Below are 16658 nucleotides of genomic sequence, written 5' to 3'. Positions count from 1 at the left end.
TTTGCCCATATAATTTTATACACAAAATCTGTTTTGTTTCCTCAATGCTATCTGTTCTCTGTCAAATCATTATCCCTCTGAATCAAAACATATTGGCTGATATATAATGGCTATCAAAAGAAACAGTTTCAGACATTCTCTTAATGTGTTCTCATTCTTCAATCGCAGGAAGTGTGCCTGCTTTAGTTATCATGCAGTTGCATAGTTTAGATCTTTGAATTGACTCCTTGTTGAGTGTTGGGACACAGTCACATTATTCTGATCTCCATTTCCTTGTGGTCTCAAATTTTGGCACAACCATCACTTAGTTGTGAGGTGCTATACAAATGCAGCTATTATTTCTCATCAGCGCCAGTCTAATTTGCATATTGGCATATCTTTGAATCCCATCTTGTCACCATGCGATCAGGAAGTTGTGTGTGTGGGTGAGAGAAAGAATATCCGGTAAAGTGAGGTGGTAAACTAATTGGGGCTTGTGCTGTAATTATTTGGATGGCATTTTAAAGCATAATTACTTGCACTGTTACTTCATTACGATAAATGCATATATGGTTGTTTAACCATTAGTTTTGACAGTTTCTGTTTTCACCAAAGCTCTGACTGCTGTTAGCTCATTTTGGCAAAATAATCGCTACAAAATTGTTTTGCCCTTACTGCTGACATCTGCTAACACTGTACAGGCTGGATGTGGAGCTGGGGCCTACATGGTCTGTTTGCCTTAATCAGCTACTCCCCGTCTTAGTCAGCTGTATCACTGGAGGGATCTTAGGTTAATGTTTCCAATATTAAAGTGTGGTGCTGTGGTTGAGGAGGTTGACTCTGTAGTTTTTTTGTTCACAGTGAATTACTGGTCCAAAGGTGAGTCACCAGTCTTGTCGTTTGTTGCAGAGTGACATTCTCAGAAGCCTGACAGACTAAGGGGCCAACATCAACTTAAAAAGGCAGAGAAAGGGAACAGTGATTCAATAAGCAAGTAGAATTAATTTCATAAATGTATAGAAATGCAGAATCCCATTTACAAGACAATATCCTGTCCAGAATCTTTCAAAAAAGGTTTCATGATTTCAGTGTAGAATTGCTGTAGCGATACTTCAAGAGTTAAATGGAAATATGGAGCCAGGTACAGTGTTACCTCTCTGCAAAGTGTTCTATTCTGCTGTGTCTTGAGTGCTAATTTTTCAGAGCATTCTAAATAATTGCTTTAGTCGATGGCACACAGATATTCAACCATGCATTTGCCCTCCTGACCATCACGCCTGTCTTTACTACCCCTGCTGAGAATGCAGAATAAGCACATTTAAAAAAAAAAGAACAGCAGCAGGCCAAGTGCTTCTGCAGGCCGACTGAAAGAAAATTGTGATTTATAATATGGCACAACTCCATGACTCTTGTATTTCTCTTGATGTCGGAAAGGGAACTTTTATTTTGAGGGCAAAGGGTTAAACCATACACGAGGCAATGGTTGATACAGCTGAATTACAGATGAACGTGTCTTTGATTTTTATTCAAATGCCTGTTTGGCCGCTGGCCATTTGCCGATCGTCTTGGATTCAAAATGGGGGTAAGGGGGCTGAGCTTAACTTCAAATGGCAAATGAAGCAAAGTTTTGAAAGGAACTGTGATTTGGTGAGAAGTAGAATTACTTCAATAAATGTGCTTAGTTTTATCTAATATACGATGTTCTATAGAGATTTTATTTCAAATTAGATTCATGATTTCACTGCAGGATTACTGTGACGGTAAAAAAGTTATATGGCAAAATGGAGCAAGCAATGCTAAAATACAGTCATGATAATGTTTTATATCTCTGCAAAGTATTCCGCTATTGCATTTGGTTCTCTCTAAATCTTTTATTTTTGAAGAATTGAAAAGTGCTAGATTCTTTTTTGAAAAGCAGAATTCAGTGTGATTTTTGTGTATGTCTTCCTTCAGGACCAATTGTGCGGACGGGATCCAACCCTGACTGATGAGCTGATTGCCATTCTAACTGAGTTGACACAGCTCAGTAAGACCACAAATGCTAAAGTGGCTCTCCGAGCTCGGCAGGTAAAGATCAAGATCTTATAATTAACTTGGAATTCAGGCTGCCCATCTTTGCGCGTGTGTCTTCACATCCTTTTCCAATGCTGCTCCCCTGTCGTCCAGCAGAATGGAACTGCCCAATCTTGGTTCTGTTCTCATCGGTATAATTTTAACCAGGGAATCCTGTGCAATAGCTTTTTTTCATGTTCACGCTGCTTTTCCTCTGCAGTTCCCCAATGGATGTATCTTTGGCACCTGTGTATAAATATAGGTTCTGCATGTATCCCATCGACATAGCTCCAATCGCTGCCACCACCTCCTTGGACCCCTCAACTGTCTCTGATGTGACATGTTTATCCAACCCTTTGCTTTGGATGAAAATAAATTTCCTGCAACTAAATATTGGGAAGACTGACTCCATCGCATTTGGTTCCTCACCAGAAACTCTGGGTGAATCTTCTGGAGTCTTAAGTCCAGTGGTGGGTAGGCGGAACAGTCGGCATGATATACGCTGGGTGGCTGAACACAGCAATCTTCCACTGTCCAGCTGGTTAATTATGCATCAGTGAAGAGCTCCGTGAATTCATCTGTCCCACCGTTATCGCTTGGGTCATATTTAAATGGCAACCAGACAGCCAGTCACTCTGCAGACGAGAAACTCTGCATTGCTCCTAGAGTCCTTGCTGCTCTACTCATACTGGAGAAGCTGGCAGATATGAGTAACCACATCCTGGGACATAAGAAGGTGCCTCTTGTATTACTTTTGGTTCATCTCTAGATAAGAACACTGCCCGTGTTACACCCATGGTCCAGCAAATGCTTGTCATTGCCTTATACACTCACCTTGAGGGCTTAGGCCCGTGCCGGAGTGGTTTCCGCTCCGCCGGCTGGCGGGAAAGGCCTTTGGTGCCACGCCAGTCGGCGCCGAAAGGTCTTCGCTGGGCGATGCATGCGCGGGAGTGTCAGCTTCCGCTTACGGCATCCCTGCGCACGGGAGGGGGTCTCTTCCGCCTCCGCCATAGTGAAGACCATGGCGAAGGCGGATGAAAAAGAGTGCCCCCACGGCACAGGCCCGCCCGCGGATCGGTGGGACCTGATCGCGGGCCAGGCCACCGTGGGGCATCCCCTGGGGCCAGATCGCCCCGTGCCCCGCCCCCCCCAAGATCCTGGAGCCTGCCCGCGCCGCCTTGTCCCGTCGTTCAAAAGGAGGTTTAATCCACGCCGGCGGGCGAGGGTTGACAGCGGCGGGACTTCGGCCCATCGCAGGCCGGAGAATCGCCGGGGGTGGGCCCGCCGACCGGTGCGATTCCCGCCAACCGGCGTGGCACGATTCTTGCCCCCGCCGAATCTCTGGTGGCGGAGAATTCGGGACACAGCGGGGGCGGGATTCACGCCAGCCCCCGGTGATTCTCCGACCCGGTGGGGGGTCGGAGAATCGTGGGGGGTCGGAGAATCGCGTCCCAGATATGGGTGTTGTTCCCGTTCATACAACATGGCTCTCATCATCCTGGTCAAGGAGCAATATGCGCGATGTTTCACGGTTTCCTCCACTACCCTTAATTCTATATAGAGACTAAGAGCATGATCCATTGTCACACCATTCACCTGGGAAGATGGAGGTTTGGTGTCATGAGTTGGCTGCTCCTCACCAACCGTACTCCTGGAAGTAATCCACCTCCCTCCCTCCCTCCAACCCTACCTCTGACTGTAGCAAATGACAAATGGTACAGAAATAACAGCAGCTCCGCACCTTGCTTGGATCTCAATGTTATGCAGTGCATGAATTGAAACGTGTGGATTTCATCATGGAGGGAAGAACACGAGAGCATCTTTTGACATCCAGTATCCCTTTTGTCAGCCATTTGTGTTGACTTTGAACTTCACCTACCCGAAAAGACCCGCCACCCACCTTGAAGGATGTCAGTGACTGACAAACTGTGTGGTCAAAATCAGTTTGGAAAAATAATGCATGTCACCTTTCAAACTTGCTCCACCACTCTCCCTGGGTCATCCATTAACTACCCCCAGACCTCCACAATATCACCATTCCCCTCCCCGCTGTCATCCTTGAACCTCTCCCAGACGCTATCATGATCCACTCCAAATGCCTTTCCTCTCCTTGGAGCTGACATCTATTATCGTCTCCGTGCCCACCTTGACCCTGCCCCCTCCTGTTATCTGTTATCTTGGCTACCTGTCTTGTGCCCTATTGTCACCCACCTTCACCGACAGACTCTCACCCTGGACCAGCCGCTTCCTCTATCCCACTCCCTCCTCTGACTGTTACTGTCCTCTTCCATTACTAATACCTTGCGCTCTCCCTCCAGGACCCCGCCGTCGACACCATCAACCCTGCCTTCCAAGACACTCATCCCCAACCCCTTTCCCCAGATACACTTCCCCTCTGTTCCCTGTTCCCTTTCCTAGTAACTGTGCTGAGTAAAGCATTGTGCGATCTCTTGTATTGTGTTTGGGCCTGAGAAGAGTTCCTGATCACACATCCATCCACCCTCAAGACTGCAAACTTCAACTTTCATAATGTTGCTCGACTCTGCCTCATCTCATCTGCTGCTAAACACTCGTGTGTCGTCTGTTAGCTCTTGACTATTCCAGTACTCCCCTGACCCTCCCTCCCTACACCTTACATCAAAAACTCTGTTGCCTGTATTTTAGCTTGCTCCAAATGTCATTCATCCATCACCACTGCACTTACATTTGCTGGCTCAGTTCCTGACAGTATTTCAATTTTAAAAAAATGATTACCTCTATAGCTTCACCCCACCATATCCCTATTGCCTCACCCAGCTCTGTAAACCACCAGAACCTCTGTGCTTCATTTCTGACCTCTTGCCCATCCTTTATTTTAATCACTCCACCATGTTGGCCATGTTTTCAGCTACCTTGGGGCTTTAGCACTGGAATTCTCTTCCTAATTCTATCTTGCCTCTTTTAAGATACTCCATAAAACCAAACACTTTGATCAAGATTTTGGTCATCTGACCTGGCTTCTCCTCCTCTGGCTCATTTAAAAAATGTCATAAATATTTTTGTTGATGCCATTCCTGGTAAGTACCTTGGAATGTTTAATTTTGTAAAATGTGTTATATAAATTTAAGTTCGGTTATGGTTATTGTAATGTGCTTCTTTATTCATTACATTAGGAAATAGGTATAATTTTAAGATATTTGTGCATTGGGCATTGTCTCTAACTTTTAAGTTTCATTTTTAAAGGCTGCCTGTAAGTCTTGGTTTGTTTAGATGCCTGCATTGCAAGGCAGTTTTTACAACACTAGAGCGACAGGGTATTAAAAAAAAACTGGACTGTTGCCTAGCAACCAGGGCCTCACACAGGAAAACAGAAGCAGTTAGTTCAGTTGAGAGAAGGTCAGTGCAGTTGGAAGCAGGATTCCACAGACATTGCCAGTACAGGCAGGGCAATCTGTGAGGGTATCTCAACATGGAGCACTGGTTTGTGGGGGGTGTATTAATTTGTTTTTGGAATGATGTGAGGAGTCAAGTGATGCCGCTGTCACTCGGCAGACTTCTACCTGTTGTTGGGTAGATCACATCCTGTTATGTCTTGTTAAATTTGTTACTGCTGTTATTCTACATGGCATCAGTAGCTGCTGTCCATGTATCCAATCAAAAAATCTAAGTCCGGATCTATCAAGCTGGTTCCACCCTGGGGTCTGACTTGCCCAGTAGTAACATCAGCTGGAACAGTAACAATTATATCATAACTTTGCCAGTTGACGGAATATTATGACTTGTGTTCAATGCAACAAAACCTTTTTGTGTTCTCTGGGCCATGCAGGCAAAGTAGATGAAATGTATTTGGGACGATTCAACAAAGCCAACACCTGCTTCATCATGGATTTTGAAAAAAATATTTGAACAACTGTTTATTACAGTATGGCAATCTAACAGTAACAACAACCATTATATAAGTTGATTTAATACAGCTAGATTTTTAAATTCATTGTTACAATCCCCATTAATGTTATAAGTAGATGGGAAGATCCCAGAATGGAACCCTGGCTCAAAAGACTGTAACCTTTATTTTGTTCTTATAAAACATGGCAGAAGAGTCACAGGACCTCTAATTAGTTTCAGCAACATAGGGGGAAAAAAAACATTTATTAAAATAGAAAAATTGGATTATTATACAATACTCATTTACTCTCCTCTTAGTTTTAAAAAATACACACAGATTTAAAGATTAACATGGATTACAAAATGTATCTTTCACTACTATAATCTCATTAACCCTTTAAACAAACACGATGGCTGGGACAATACACTCCACTCTGAGCCCCAAGTGAATGTTTATGGACTTCTCCATGGTGTCCCTCCAGCTGATTGCCATTTGAGAGTTTTCAAACGCCACTGCCAAAAACACACCGTAGAATCTTCTCTCATAAGTATGCTTTCCTGCAGCAGTTTGAATTCCAAAATCCAGAGCTGGTTTTCCAAATGACGCTTTTAAACAAGGCTTCTGTTCCACTATTAACATTGAATCCAGTCCAGGATTTTACACCAGCCCCTTTTAGGTTTTCTTGGTCTTAGCTGCACTTAACATAAGTTCCGAGACCCAGCCACTGATTTCCATTGTTACTTCAACTCCCGTTCAACCTGAAGATCATTTCAAACATCTTTTTAGCGTTTCAGCCTTCTTGACTTTTTACCTTTAACCTCCGATGTCTTGGAAACTTCTCATAATTTCTTTAACTAACTGTTCTTCAGATCTCTGCCCTTATTTTCTTTACCTTTACTCCATGGTATGGCTTTTCTTCCAGCAAAGCTGAGAGAAATGTTCCCTCTCTAGCCTTCTAAGCCAACTGCTCAGCCAACTGCTACAAAGAGCTGCCTTCTCTCTTACTTTATTTCTGACTGCTGTCCAATTCGCTAAACAAAATCTTTAAAAGCTTCTTTAGCCAACAAGGCCTCAGTTGCTAATGAACCACTGCTGGTTTATTTATTCTTCACGGAGTAGCCCTCAAAGTACAATCAGCATGAATGTAACAAAAGAGTTTACCCATACAGGCACTGAAGCATTAAATTAAACCAACAAATATAAATCTCTTAAAGCTACGTTTGTTTTCCTAACATCATATATAAAGTTTCCTTTTTTCTGGCGCTCAATGGGCCTATTTGCCCTTTTTATTCCCTAATGCAGAGTTATTGTTGGGGATCAGTACTTTAGTTCTCTTTGGTTCTTTAGTTCTTTTGAAACTGTGTAATTAGCTTAAACTGAATGTTCTGTTAGTTTTATCTGTCAAATGTGCATTGTCTGTTCCTGTGATCCCCTTTCTACAGGTTCTGATTGCATCACACTTGCCTTCTTATGAGCTCCGTCACAACCAGGTGGAATCCATTTTCCTCTCAGCCATTGATATGTACGGGCATCAGTTCTGCATCGAAAATCTTCAGGTGATTTTACCATGCAGCAATATTTGTCATAAATTAAAAAGAGCGTACAACTGCATACAATTGCGATTAAAAGTTTCATTAGAACTCTTTGTAACAGACATGTATAAACTTACTCTAGTTATATTGTTGGCCAGTGGTGCTGCTGCAGGTTATCAGGAGTACAATATGTAATTACAGAGCGACAAGCTTACCTGCGTTGTTTCAATTATGGAAGTGGGCATAAGAATTTATAATGGATACATGAAAATAAAGACAAGACCTGTAACTTAAAATCTGAATCATGTCTAATTACGTCCAGCCTTTTGTACCCCATTTCACCTGATTACACTTGGGCGCTCCCTACATGCAATGCCATGGTAGGTTGACAAGTTGATTTGATATGTGCAAAAGTGAGTACTTCAATGAAGAATTACTGTCAAATTACATAGGAACATACATAGAAAATGGAAGCAGGAGGAGGCCATTCGGCCCTTCAATCCTACTCCGCCATTAATTATGATCATGGCTGATCATCGAGATCAATACACTATCCTGCCTTCCAGTGTTCAACTAGTTTTGTGGGTATTTTTTTTTTTAAAGAAATGCAAAACCGTTTGATACCATGCCACTTGTACATCCAGTCTATTCCTTAATTTGAAATTTTAAAATTGGAACTACTTGTTCATTTGAACCCAGTTTGTGTAGAAGTGCCTTCTATGCTTGTTATTTAAATTGTTTAAATGAATTACTAGATAATTTATGTTTTACTTTCGAGCAAAAATAGCTGAATTAAATTCCTCTTTTAATGTAATATGACCAAATACCTGTTTTTCTACAGAATTAATAATCATGCACTTTTTTTCTGGCTCTGGTAAATGTACCACCCAGCATGGAAGGGGACCAGAGGAGAAAGAACGAAAGACAGAAAGGAGAATAAACAGAGATCAAGGGCCACAGTGAAAATGACAGGGCAAGGAATATTAAAAAGACAAAAGTGGATGAATTAATCGTGCAAATAGATGTAAAAGTGTATGATACAGTCGGGGTTACGGAGACATGGCTGCAGGGTGACCAGGGATGGGAAGTAAACATCCAGGGGTATTCAGTATCTAGGAAGGACAGACAAAAAGGAAATGGCGGTGGAGTTGCATTGCTGGTTAAAGAGGAAATTAACACAATAGTGAGGAAGCATATTAGCTCCGACCATGTGGAATCTGTATGGGTAGAGCTGAGAAATACCAAGGGCCAAAACGTGTTAGTGAGGGTTGCATATAAAGCTGCAAATTGTAGTGGTGATGTTGGGCATTAAACAGGAAATTAGAAACGGATGTGAAAAGTGAACATCTGTCATTATGGGTGACTTTAATGTGCATATAGATTGGGCAAGTCAAATGAGTAGCAATACCACAGAGGACACATCCCTGGAATGTGTGCGGGATTGTTTTCTGGACCAATAGATTGAAGAACCAAATAGAGAGCAGGCCATCCTAGAATGAGCATTGTGTAATGGGAAAGGAATGATTGGCAATCCAGTTGTGTGAAGCCCCTTGGATGAGCAACCATAATATGATAAGAGTTCTTCATGAAGATGGAGAGTAGCATAATTGGTTCTGAGACAAGGACCAGAATTTAAAAAAAGGGAACGTACGATGGTATGAGACACAAGTTGACCATGATGGATTGGGGAACTTTACTTAAAGGGATGCCAGTGGATGGGCAATGGCAAGCATTCAAAGAGTGCATGGGTGAACTGCAACAATTATTCATTCCTCTCTGACGTAAAAATAATATCGGAAAAGTGGCCAAACCATGGCATAGGAGGTAAATTAAAGATCGTATTAGATCCAAGGAAGAGGCATGCAAATTGTCCAGAAAGAACAGCTGACCTGAGGATTGGGAGCAGTTTAGAATTCAGCCAATGAGGACAAAGGGATCGATTAAGAAGTGGAAGAGTACGAGAGTAAGCTTAAGAGGAACATAAAAACTGACTGTAAATGCTTCTACCATTATGTGAAGAGAAAAAGATTGATGAAGACAAATGTAGGTCCCTTACAGTCAGAAACAGGAGAATTTATAATGGGAAACCAGGGAAAGCCTGACCAACCAAATACATACTTTGGTTCTGTCTTCACCAGAAATGTTGGGGGACACGAGGTTTAGTGCGGGAGGAACTGGAGGAAATCGGTATTAGTAGGTAAATGGTGTTGAGGAAATTGATGGGATTGAAGGCCGTTAAATTCCCAGGGCCTGATAATCTACATTCTCCAGTATTTAAGGAAGTGGCCCTAAAAATAGTGGATGATTTTCCAAGATTCTATTGACCCTCAAACTGTTCCTATGGGTTAGAGGGTAGCTGATGTAACCCCACTATTTAAAATTGGGAGATCAAGAGTAAACCAGGAATTATAGGCCAGCCTGACATTGGTTGTGGGGAAAATGGTAGAGTAATGGCTAAATAAGGAAGTCCAGGAAGACATAAAAGGCAAAAACTAAGGCATACCATAATGCACAAGCCAGTGGTAAACTGGAGGATTGGGAGAAGGTTAAACAAAAGGCTACTAAAAAGAGCCCAGAAGAACTACGAAAGGAAACTAGCAGAAAACATGAACACTGATACCAAAAGCGTCTATAAGTATATAAGGAGGAAGAGAATAGCTAAGGTAAATTTTGGCCCTTTAGAGGACGATACTGGTGAGATAATAATGGAGATGGCAGAGGCACTGAGCCAATATTTTGCCTCTGTCTTCAAGGTAGAAGATAATAAACATTTTCCGAAAACTATAGTTAATGCGATGAACTTGGTGCAATAACCATCACTAGGGAGACGGCATTGAATAAACTAATGGAATTAAAGGCAGATACGTCTCCGGGAACTGATGGCCAGCGCCCTCGGGTTTTAAGGGAGGTGGCAGCAGAGATGGTGGATGCATTGGTTATGATATTTCAGAATTCCCTGGATTCTGGAAGGGTCCCGGTGGATTGGAAACGTGCTAATGTGACTCCTCTATTCAAAAAGGGAGAGAGGCTAAAAGTAGGAAACTATAGAATAGTTAGCTTGACCACTGTGGTGGGGAAGTTGCTAGAATCAATCATTGAGGAGATGACTGAATATTTGGAAAGACAAACCTCTATCTACCAGTGTCAGCTTGGTTTTATGAAGGTTAAGTCATGCTTGACAAACTTGCTTGAATTCTTTGAGGACATAACCAGCAAGGTGGATAAGGGGGGACCTGTGGATGTGGTATATCTAGTGTGCTTTGCTGCTCCTATCTCACCCAGCCTGTGTGAGGAAGGTTGGGCGAGGCAGGGACTTAAGGATTCCAGGGTAGCTAAGTCTGGCGAGAGTGGCAATTCGATGGAGATTGCCACTCTGCGGAAGTTACGAACTATTAAAACCATGTACATGGTGAGTTACATAGCCCACCTCACCATGAATATGATGCATTAAACTTTTTTTGGGGGCGTTTTCTTGTTCACAGAAGCTCATCCTATCCGAGACCTCTATCTTTGATGTTCTTCCCAATTTCTTCTATCACAGTAACCAAGTGGTGAGAATGGCAGCATTGGAGGTTAGTCTTATACAGATTGATTCTATTTCCATCTCATGTCTGTTGCTTCATACATAGTTGGATATCCCAGAATGTTGCTGTGGGAGGTCGGTCTGTTTTGGTATGGCTATCTTCACTACAGGCTGCTCCAAAAGAAAAGTATCCAAAGCTATGTGTATTCCCATGCAATTTTCTCCCATACGCTGTGACAGCCTTGAAACCATGCTGGGATCATGTTTTTACCGTGCCAAGAGCAATCTGAATGGCCGTTCCTCACCTGAGAGCTTAGATGAGTGTGGATAGGTCATTTTGCCTGAGTTGGTTGTATGCCATCAGTGGTGCACCTGATGAGGTTTGCAGCTGACCTCTGTATCTGTGTATTTTGAAGGAATGAGAATACTGTCAGATTTTTTTCTTTCTAAGCACAGAAGCACTGAGGCCAATTGTCATGCATCAAATGTCCAAAAGCAGGCTGGAATAATTCCCCTTCTGATTTGTCTCTTCAAAACTTCTGTTTATTTCCCTTTTCTCCCCCCAATCTCTGCTTTCCCTAGTCACGGAGTAAATACTGCGGCTCTGCTACATGTTAAGGCGTTGTGCACCATGTTGGCGCTCCAGTCATGACTATCTTTTAAGTTCAATGTAGAAGACACTCTTGAGAAATACCAATGGTGATATTTGTTTTCCCTCATCTCTGAGGACATGGCTCTAAAGTTGGCTTTTGGATGATTTCTAACTTTTTACATCTGTGCCAGAGATGTCTGCGCAAAGAGCTGTTCCCTCCATACAGATATATATATATATATATATATATATATATAGAGAGAGAGAGAGAGAGAAGGAGAACTGGAGGAAATTTATTTTGTCTTAATTCAGTGTCAAGTGCAGGACCTTTGGATGCAGACCATGATTTCATGATTGCAGTTCTCATCTAGTCAAACAAACTATCTTGGGGGGGAAAATGTGACTCATTAGGAAGCATTTTGGTTACCTGATGTTTGCATGTGAATGAACGGAAATAGATAATGTGATACGTTGGGAGGAAAAAACAGCATGCATTAATTTGTCTTAAAAGTGGAAACATTACCCCATCAGCACCATGACTGACAACTTGGGAATTTGATTACAGTCAAGCTGGCCACATAATTCTGCTGTTTTTCTGCAGGTCTACGTTAGAAGGGCCTACATTGCATACGAGTTGAACAGTGTACAGCATCGCCAGCTCCAGGATGGAACCTGCATTGTAGAGTTTCAGTTCATGTTGCCAACATCCCATCCAAATAGGTAACTAACTTCCCCTCTATCCCAGGAGGAGAAGTCTGGATAAGAGTATGTTGCTATGTAGAGTTTTGAGAATGTCGGGAGAATCATGGACATGGTTTTGAATGGAAAATTGCAGGCAGTTTCCTAATATGCAGACCCAATGGGCAAAGCTCCCGAGTAGAGAACAAAATCAGAATATTGCACTGTAATGTCTATTGTATTTGCCTTCCATGACAGACAAACGTGTTTCTCTAGTTTATATCTAGTTTGGTGAATGGAGAGGAGGCAACCGTAAAAGGGTGAGAGATTTATGCACTTCAACTCTTTGTTAAACTTCTGTGCAAACCACCTAATGTATCTACTTGGTTCCAGTTTGATTTTGTATCTTGGCAGTAGTGCAGGGCAAATGAAAGCTGGCACCAGCCAACCGTTTGCCAAACGTATTCTGTTTACTTATGTCTGCACCCTCTTCCAAAATGGGTGGAATGCAAGACAGACATGACGGGGGGGAAATGACGTAACTTAACATTGTCACAAAGTACTTGTTTCTGCTTAACCAAGCTAGTCTTAGAAGGGTTGGAAGATTTGTCAGTCAGATTATTGCAGGTATTGACCAGACAACATTTGCTGTCCTTTCTCCCTGGTTTGTCTAGGTGCACCAAAGCTGTTTTCCTTTTATCTCTTTAAAAAAAATATATAAACAGGCTACTGATGAATGCACTGATTACTGTGTTTTGTGGAATATAACATTTTGTCTCAAATTCAATGCCAAAGTCGCTTTACTCTGTCAGAATGTACTCGTCATATTTGCAATGACCAGGCCTGAATTTAAATGTGCTTGTTTCAATAGGAAATGTTTGGTTTCTGAGGGTGATTAAATTTACTTTCATTTTCTGGTAATAAAACGTTCAAAATCATAACTGCACAGTACAATAATCTGTGCTGGCATAATGACAGCAATCCAGTTGATAATGGGAAGGAGAATGTATCCTACACCTTTTCACAATTCAATTCTGGTGCAAGTTTGAAATTATCAGCATTTCTACCCTTGCTATCTGCCTTTTTTACTTTTCCCATTTCTCTAAATGATAATGGAAGTTGTAACAGTGAGGTATCCAAACGGGACTGAAGCAGGGAAACTCTTGCTCGACCTGGAACTTGGAGAATGCCTATGTCCCTGGTATATTGCAGCCGAATTGTGTCCTATGATTCCTTTCCCTCATTTAATATGACTTTGTCACTGGAAAGCCTTTAATATGTTGTATAAATGTAGTCAATGTGTGTGTCTCTGACTGTCCATCTGTATGTGTGTCTCTTTCTCTCACCTTTTTTGTCCCAATTGCACCTCCCCACCACCCTTTTTCTCACTGGGATTTACTTTGACCATTTTTTGTCAAAATTAATTTCCAGTTTTATTTTGTTTTTAGACTCCTGTCTGTTTGCTCCTAAAAACACTAACTCCAGGTGGATTATCTCACTCAAATGGTCGTTCTAGATGTGTGAACCTTTACCGTGAGTGTCAGCAGGACATTTGACTGGATGGGTTGGTGTGAAGAGCATCATAGCCAAGCCCAAGCCTCAATTCATCCAATCCTCTCCTTGCCCAATCTGCACAAATGTGCACTTTGCAGTTCGATGACAGGATAGCAAGCATGACTGGAGACCTTCGCTGCTTTTCTTCTCTCTTTATCCATGAGTGCGGACACTAATTGGAGCTCCCATAATTCCACCCCTGGCTGACACCAATATAGAACAGGAGTCGAACTCCGGGACCGTCCTGGTTTTTGTGCCTCTTTTCTACAGCAGGCAGTGTATTTGCCACCCGGGTTTAGTACCATCCTCCGTGTAACTTGCTTAGGAGCTGCAGAAACTGCTACAAATGGCTCCGCAGTGGCATCCTTCACCAAAGTGAAATGGTCACTTCCCGCAGGCCTGATTTTATAAGCCCAAGGAACTTAAATATGCATTCTGTAGAGCTTAGTCTCTTAATAAAGGAGATAGTATGTCACTTTCAATAACGTTCGACTTGCAGATCATCAGATTAATTGATCTTCATGATATTTCACTAGCATGGAGTGCATTAGTACTATATAATTGTGACAAAACAATCTTCAAACAGTTCTGTAGAAAAAAAACAATGAATACATATCTTTTAACAATAAGTACTAACCGTGTAAATTTATTATATGCTGAAATCTAGAGAAAGCTGTGTGGTGTAATTTGTTTTGCCGGAGCATGCCCAATGCAACAATATCACTTTAAATGTTAATGGCAATAAGGTTTACATAAGCGAAATGCATCAATTCTCACCTTATTATGCTTTGCCTCCTCATTTATAAAACTGTGGCCTGCACTGGCACCAAATCATGACTTGATTTAAATGCCACTATTAGCATGCGTCTTGCTTGCGTTCTTTTTTCCCCCTCACATGGAAATCTTGAAGGAGTGAGAGCCACTTCTGTCAGATGAAATGTTTCAGATGCAAAGGCTTGAATGCTGTGAAAATAAAAATGAAATGAAATTCTCTGAGCTGATGGTAAAGGCCAAGAGAAATTGTGATTGCATGTGTATGAAGATCAATCATAACTGTGAGGGAATGTGCAGGCTGCCGTTGTGTGTTTGCATTCACTGGAGCAGACTGAGATGTTGGTTACAGGTGCCTTTTATTCCAAATTATTCTAATACATATATTCCAAGGCAATTCAGTTTGAATGATCGAAAGATTATGTTCTAATTGTGTAGGTAATTGTCTGCATTTAATTTGGTATTAATTGAAAGAATCTAAAATAGGCTTGATTTTAAAAATGAAGTTGAAATCTATAATGCTGAAACAAACCATGCAAGCTGTGTGTGTGTGTGTGGGGGGCGGGGGGGGAATGCATCTGAATCTGAAAGTATTTAGGATTTACCTGCTCTGTCTCATTAATTTATCATAATTTCCTCTGAAGCTCATGTAAAAAAGGCTTTCAGGTTGAAGGGACTTTCTTATTTTGTTCAGTGACAGTTCCTACCTCCAGTAGCAACGATCAATCAACGTGTTGCTCTTTTCTGTTGTCTGTATTGGCTGCACCCTTAATTCAACCTGGGTTTGAATGACAGGAAGACCTGGGACTTGCAGCTTTAGCCACAAGCACATGCGGCCATGACTAAAAGAGCTGAACTCAGCGCCACCGCAAAAAAGTCTGCTTCTTAACTTCAGTAAACTATTGTGCCATATGGACTCACAGCTGCTAATGGTATGGCCCCCAGGGCAATTCACTGGACCTTTCAGGGGCAACTCTGCATTCACAGCTGACCATTTAATAATATAATAACTTTTATTAGTGTCACATTAACACTGCAATGAAGTTACTGTGAAAATCCCCTAGTCGCCACACTCTGGTACCTGTTCGGGTACACTTGAGGGAGAATTCACCTAACAAGCACATCTTTCGGGACTTGTGGGAGGAAACCGGTTGTGTGTGTGTGCGTGTGCCTAATTGAAATGTAACATTTAGAATAATGAATTTTCAATTATACTTCTCAGTTTGCTTCTTTCAATGTGAACTCACAGTCCATCCTGATCAGTAATTACAATCCTCTGTTTATCCTTCTTCACTAACCTGTCAGTAATTGTTTGATTTCAGAGGGAACATCCCCACCCTAAACAGGTACTGTACAATCATTTATTTACTAATTTTACATAATTTATAAAAACCTATAATTGAATTAATTTAGCTTGGAATTACAGGACAAAAGCAGGTTATTTGGCCCAAGGAGTCCTTGCTGGCATTTATTCTCCACTTAATCCTTTTCCTATACTTACTCATCAAACTCTTATCAGCATAACCCTCTATTCCCTTCTCCTTCATGTGCTTATATAGTGTTCCTTTAATGCATTTATACTATTCGCACTCCCTGTGGTAGAAAAGTTTGCATTCTCGTCTCTGTGTAAAGCAGTTTCTTCTGCAGACCCATTTGGATTTCTTGGTGACTATCTTGGTGATGCTGACTCTTGCTGTTCACAAGTTGAAATACAATATGTGTCTTCCATCAAAACCTTTCATTATTTTAAGGGCCTCTTATCAGGACACCACTCAGCCTTCTTTGTCCTGGACAAAAGAGATTCAGCCTGTTCATCCTTTCCTGAGGATTATAGCCGTACTGTTTTGGTGTCACCCTTGTAAATCTTTTATGTGCCCTTTCCAGTGCCTCTATATCCTTTTTATAATTAGACGATCCGAATTACAAGTACTTAGAGTGTGGTTACCTAAGGTTTAATGTACTTTTCTATTTTTCAGTTATATCACTCTAGAAATAAACTCCGGCGCTTGGTTTATTTTTGTTATGGCCTTATTGACCTTCATCAGTACTCCCAGATTCCTATGCTCCACTATCCCATTTAGATCTTTATTTTTCAATTAAAATGTGGCCACC

At 41.7% G+C, this 16658-nt stretch overlaps 1 protein-coding gene across 2 annotated transcripts in view; it reads left to right on the top strand.

The window, feature by feature from the left end:
• acaca (acetyl-CoA carboxylase alpha) overlaps positions 1-16658 on the top strand; it is a 363222-nt gene that overhangs the window by 108148 nt on the left and 238416 nt on the right. For both annotated transcript variants that reach the window (XM_072469570.1, XM_072469569.1), the window contains exons 25-29: positions 1933-2046; positions 7339-7452; positions 10911-11000; positions 12145-12263; positions 15869-15892. In XM_072469570.1, the coding sequence (XP_072325671.1) occupies positions 1933-2046; positions 7339-7452; positions 10911-11000; positions 12145-12263; positions 15869-15892 (461 nt within the window). The remainder of the gene's footprint in view (positions 1-1932; positions 2047-7338; positions 7453-10910; positions 11001-12144; positions 12264-15868; positions 15893-16658) is intronic.

The sequence above is a fragment of the Scyliorhinus torazame genome, chromosome 12, assembly GCF_047496885.1.
Source record: "Scyliorhinus torazame isolate Kashiwa2021f chromosome 12, sScyTor2.1, whole genome shotgun sequence".
In the NCBI taxonomy this organism is placed as follows: Eukaryota; Metazoa; Chordata; class Chondrichthyes; order Carcharhiniformes; family Scyliorhinidae; genus Scyliorhinus; species Scyliorhinus torazame.
This window is presented reverse-complemented; position numbering and strand designations above follow the sequence as displayed.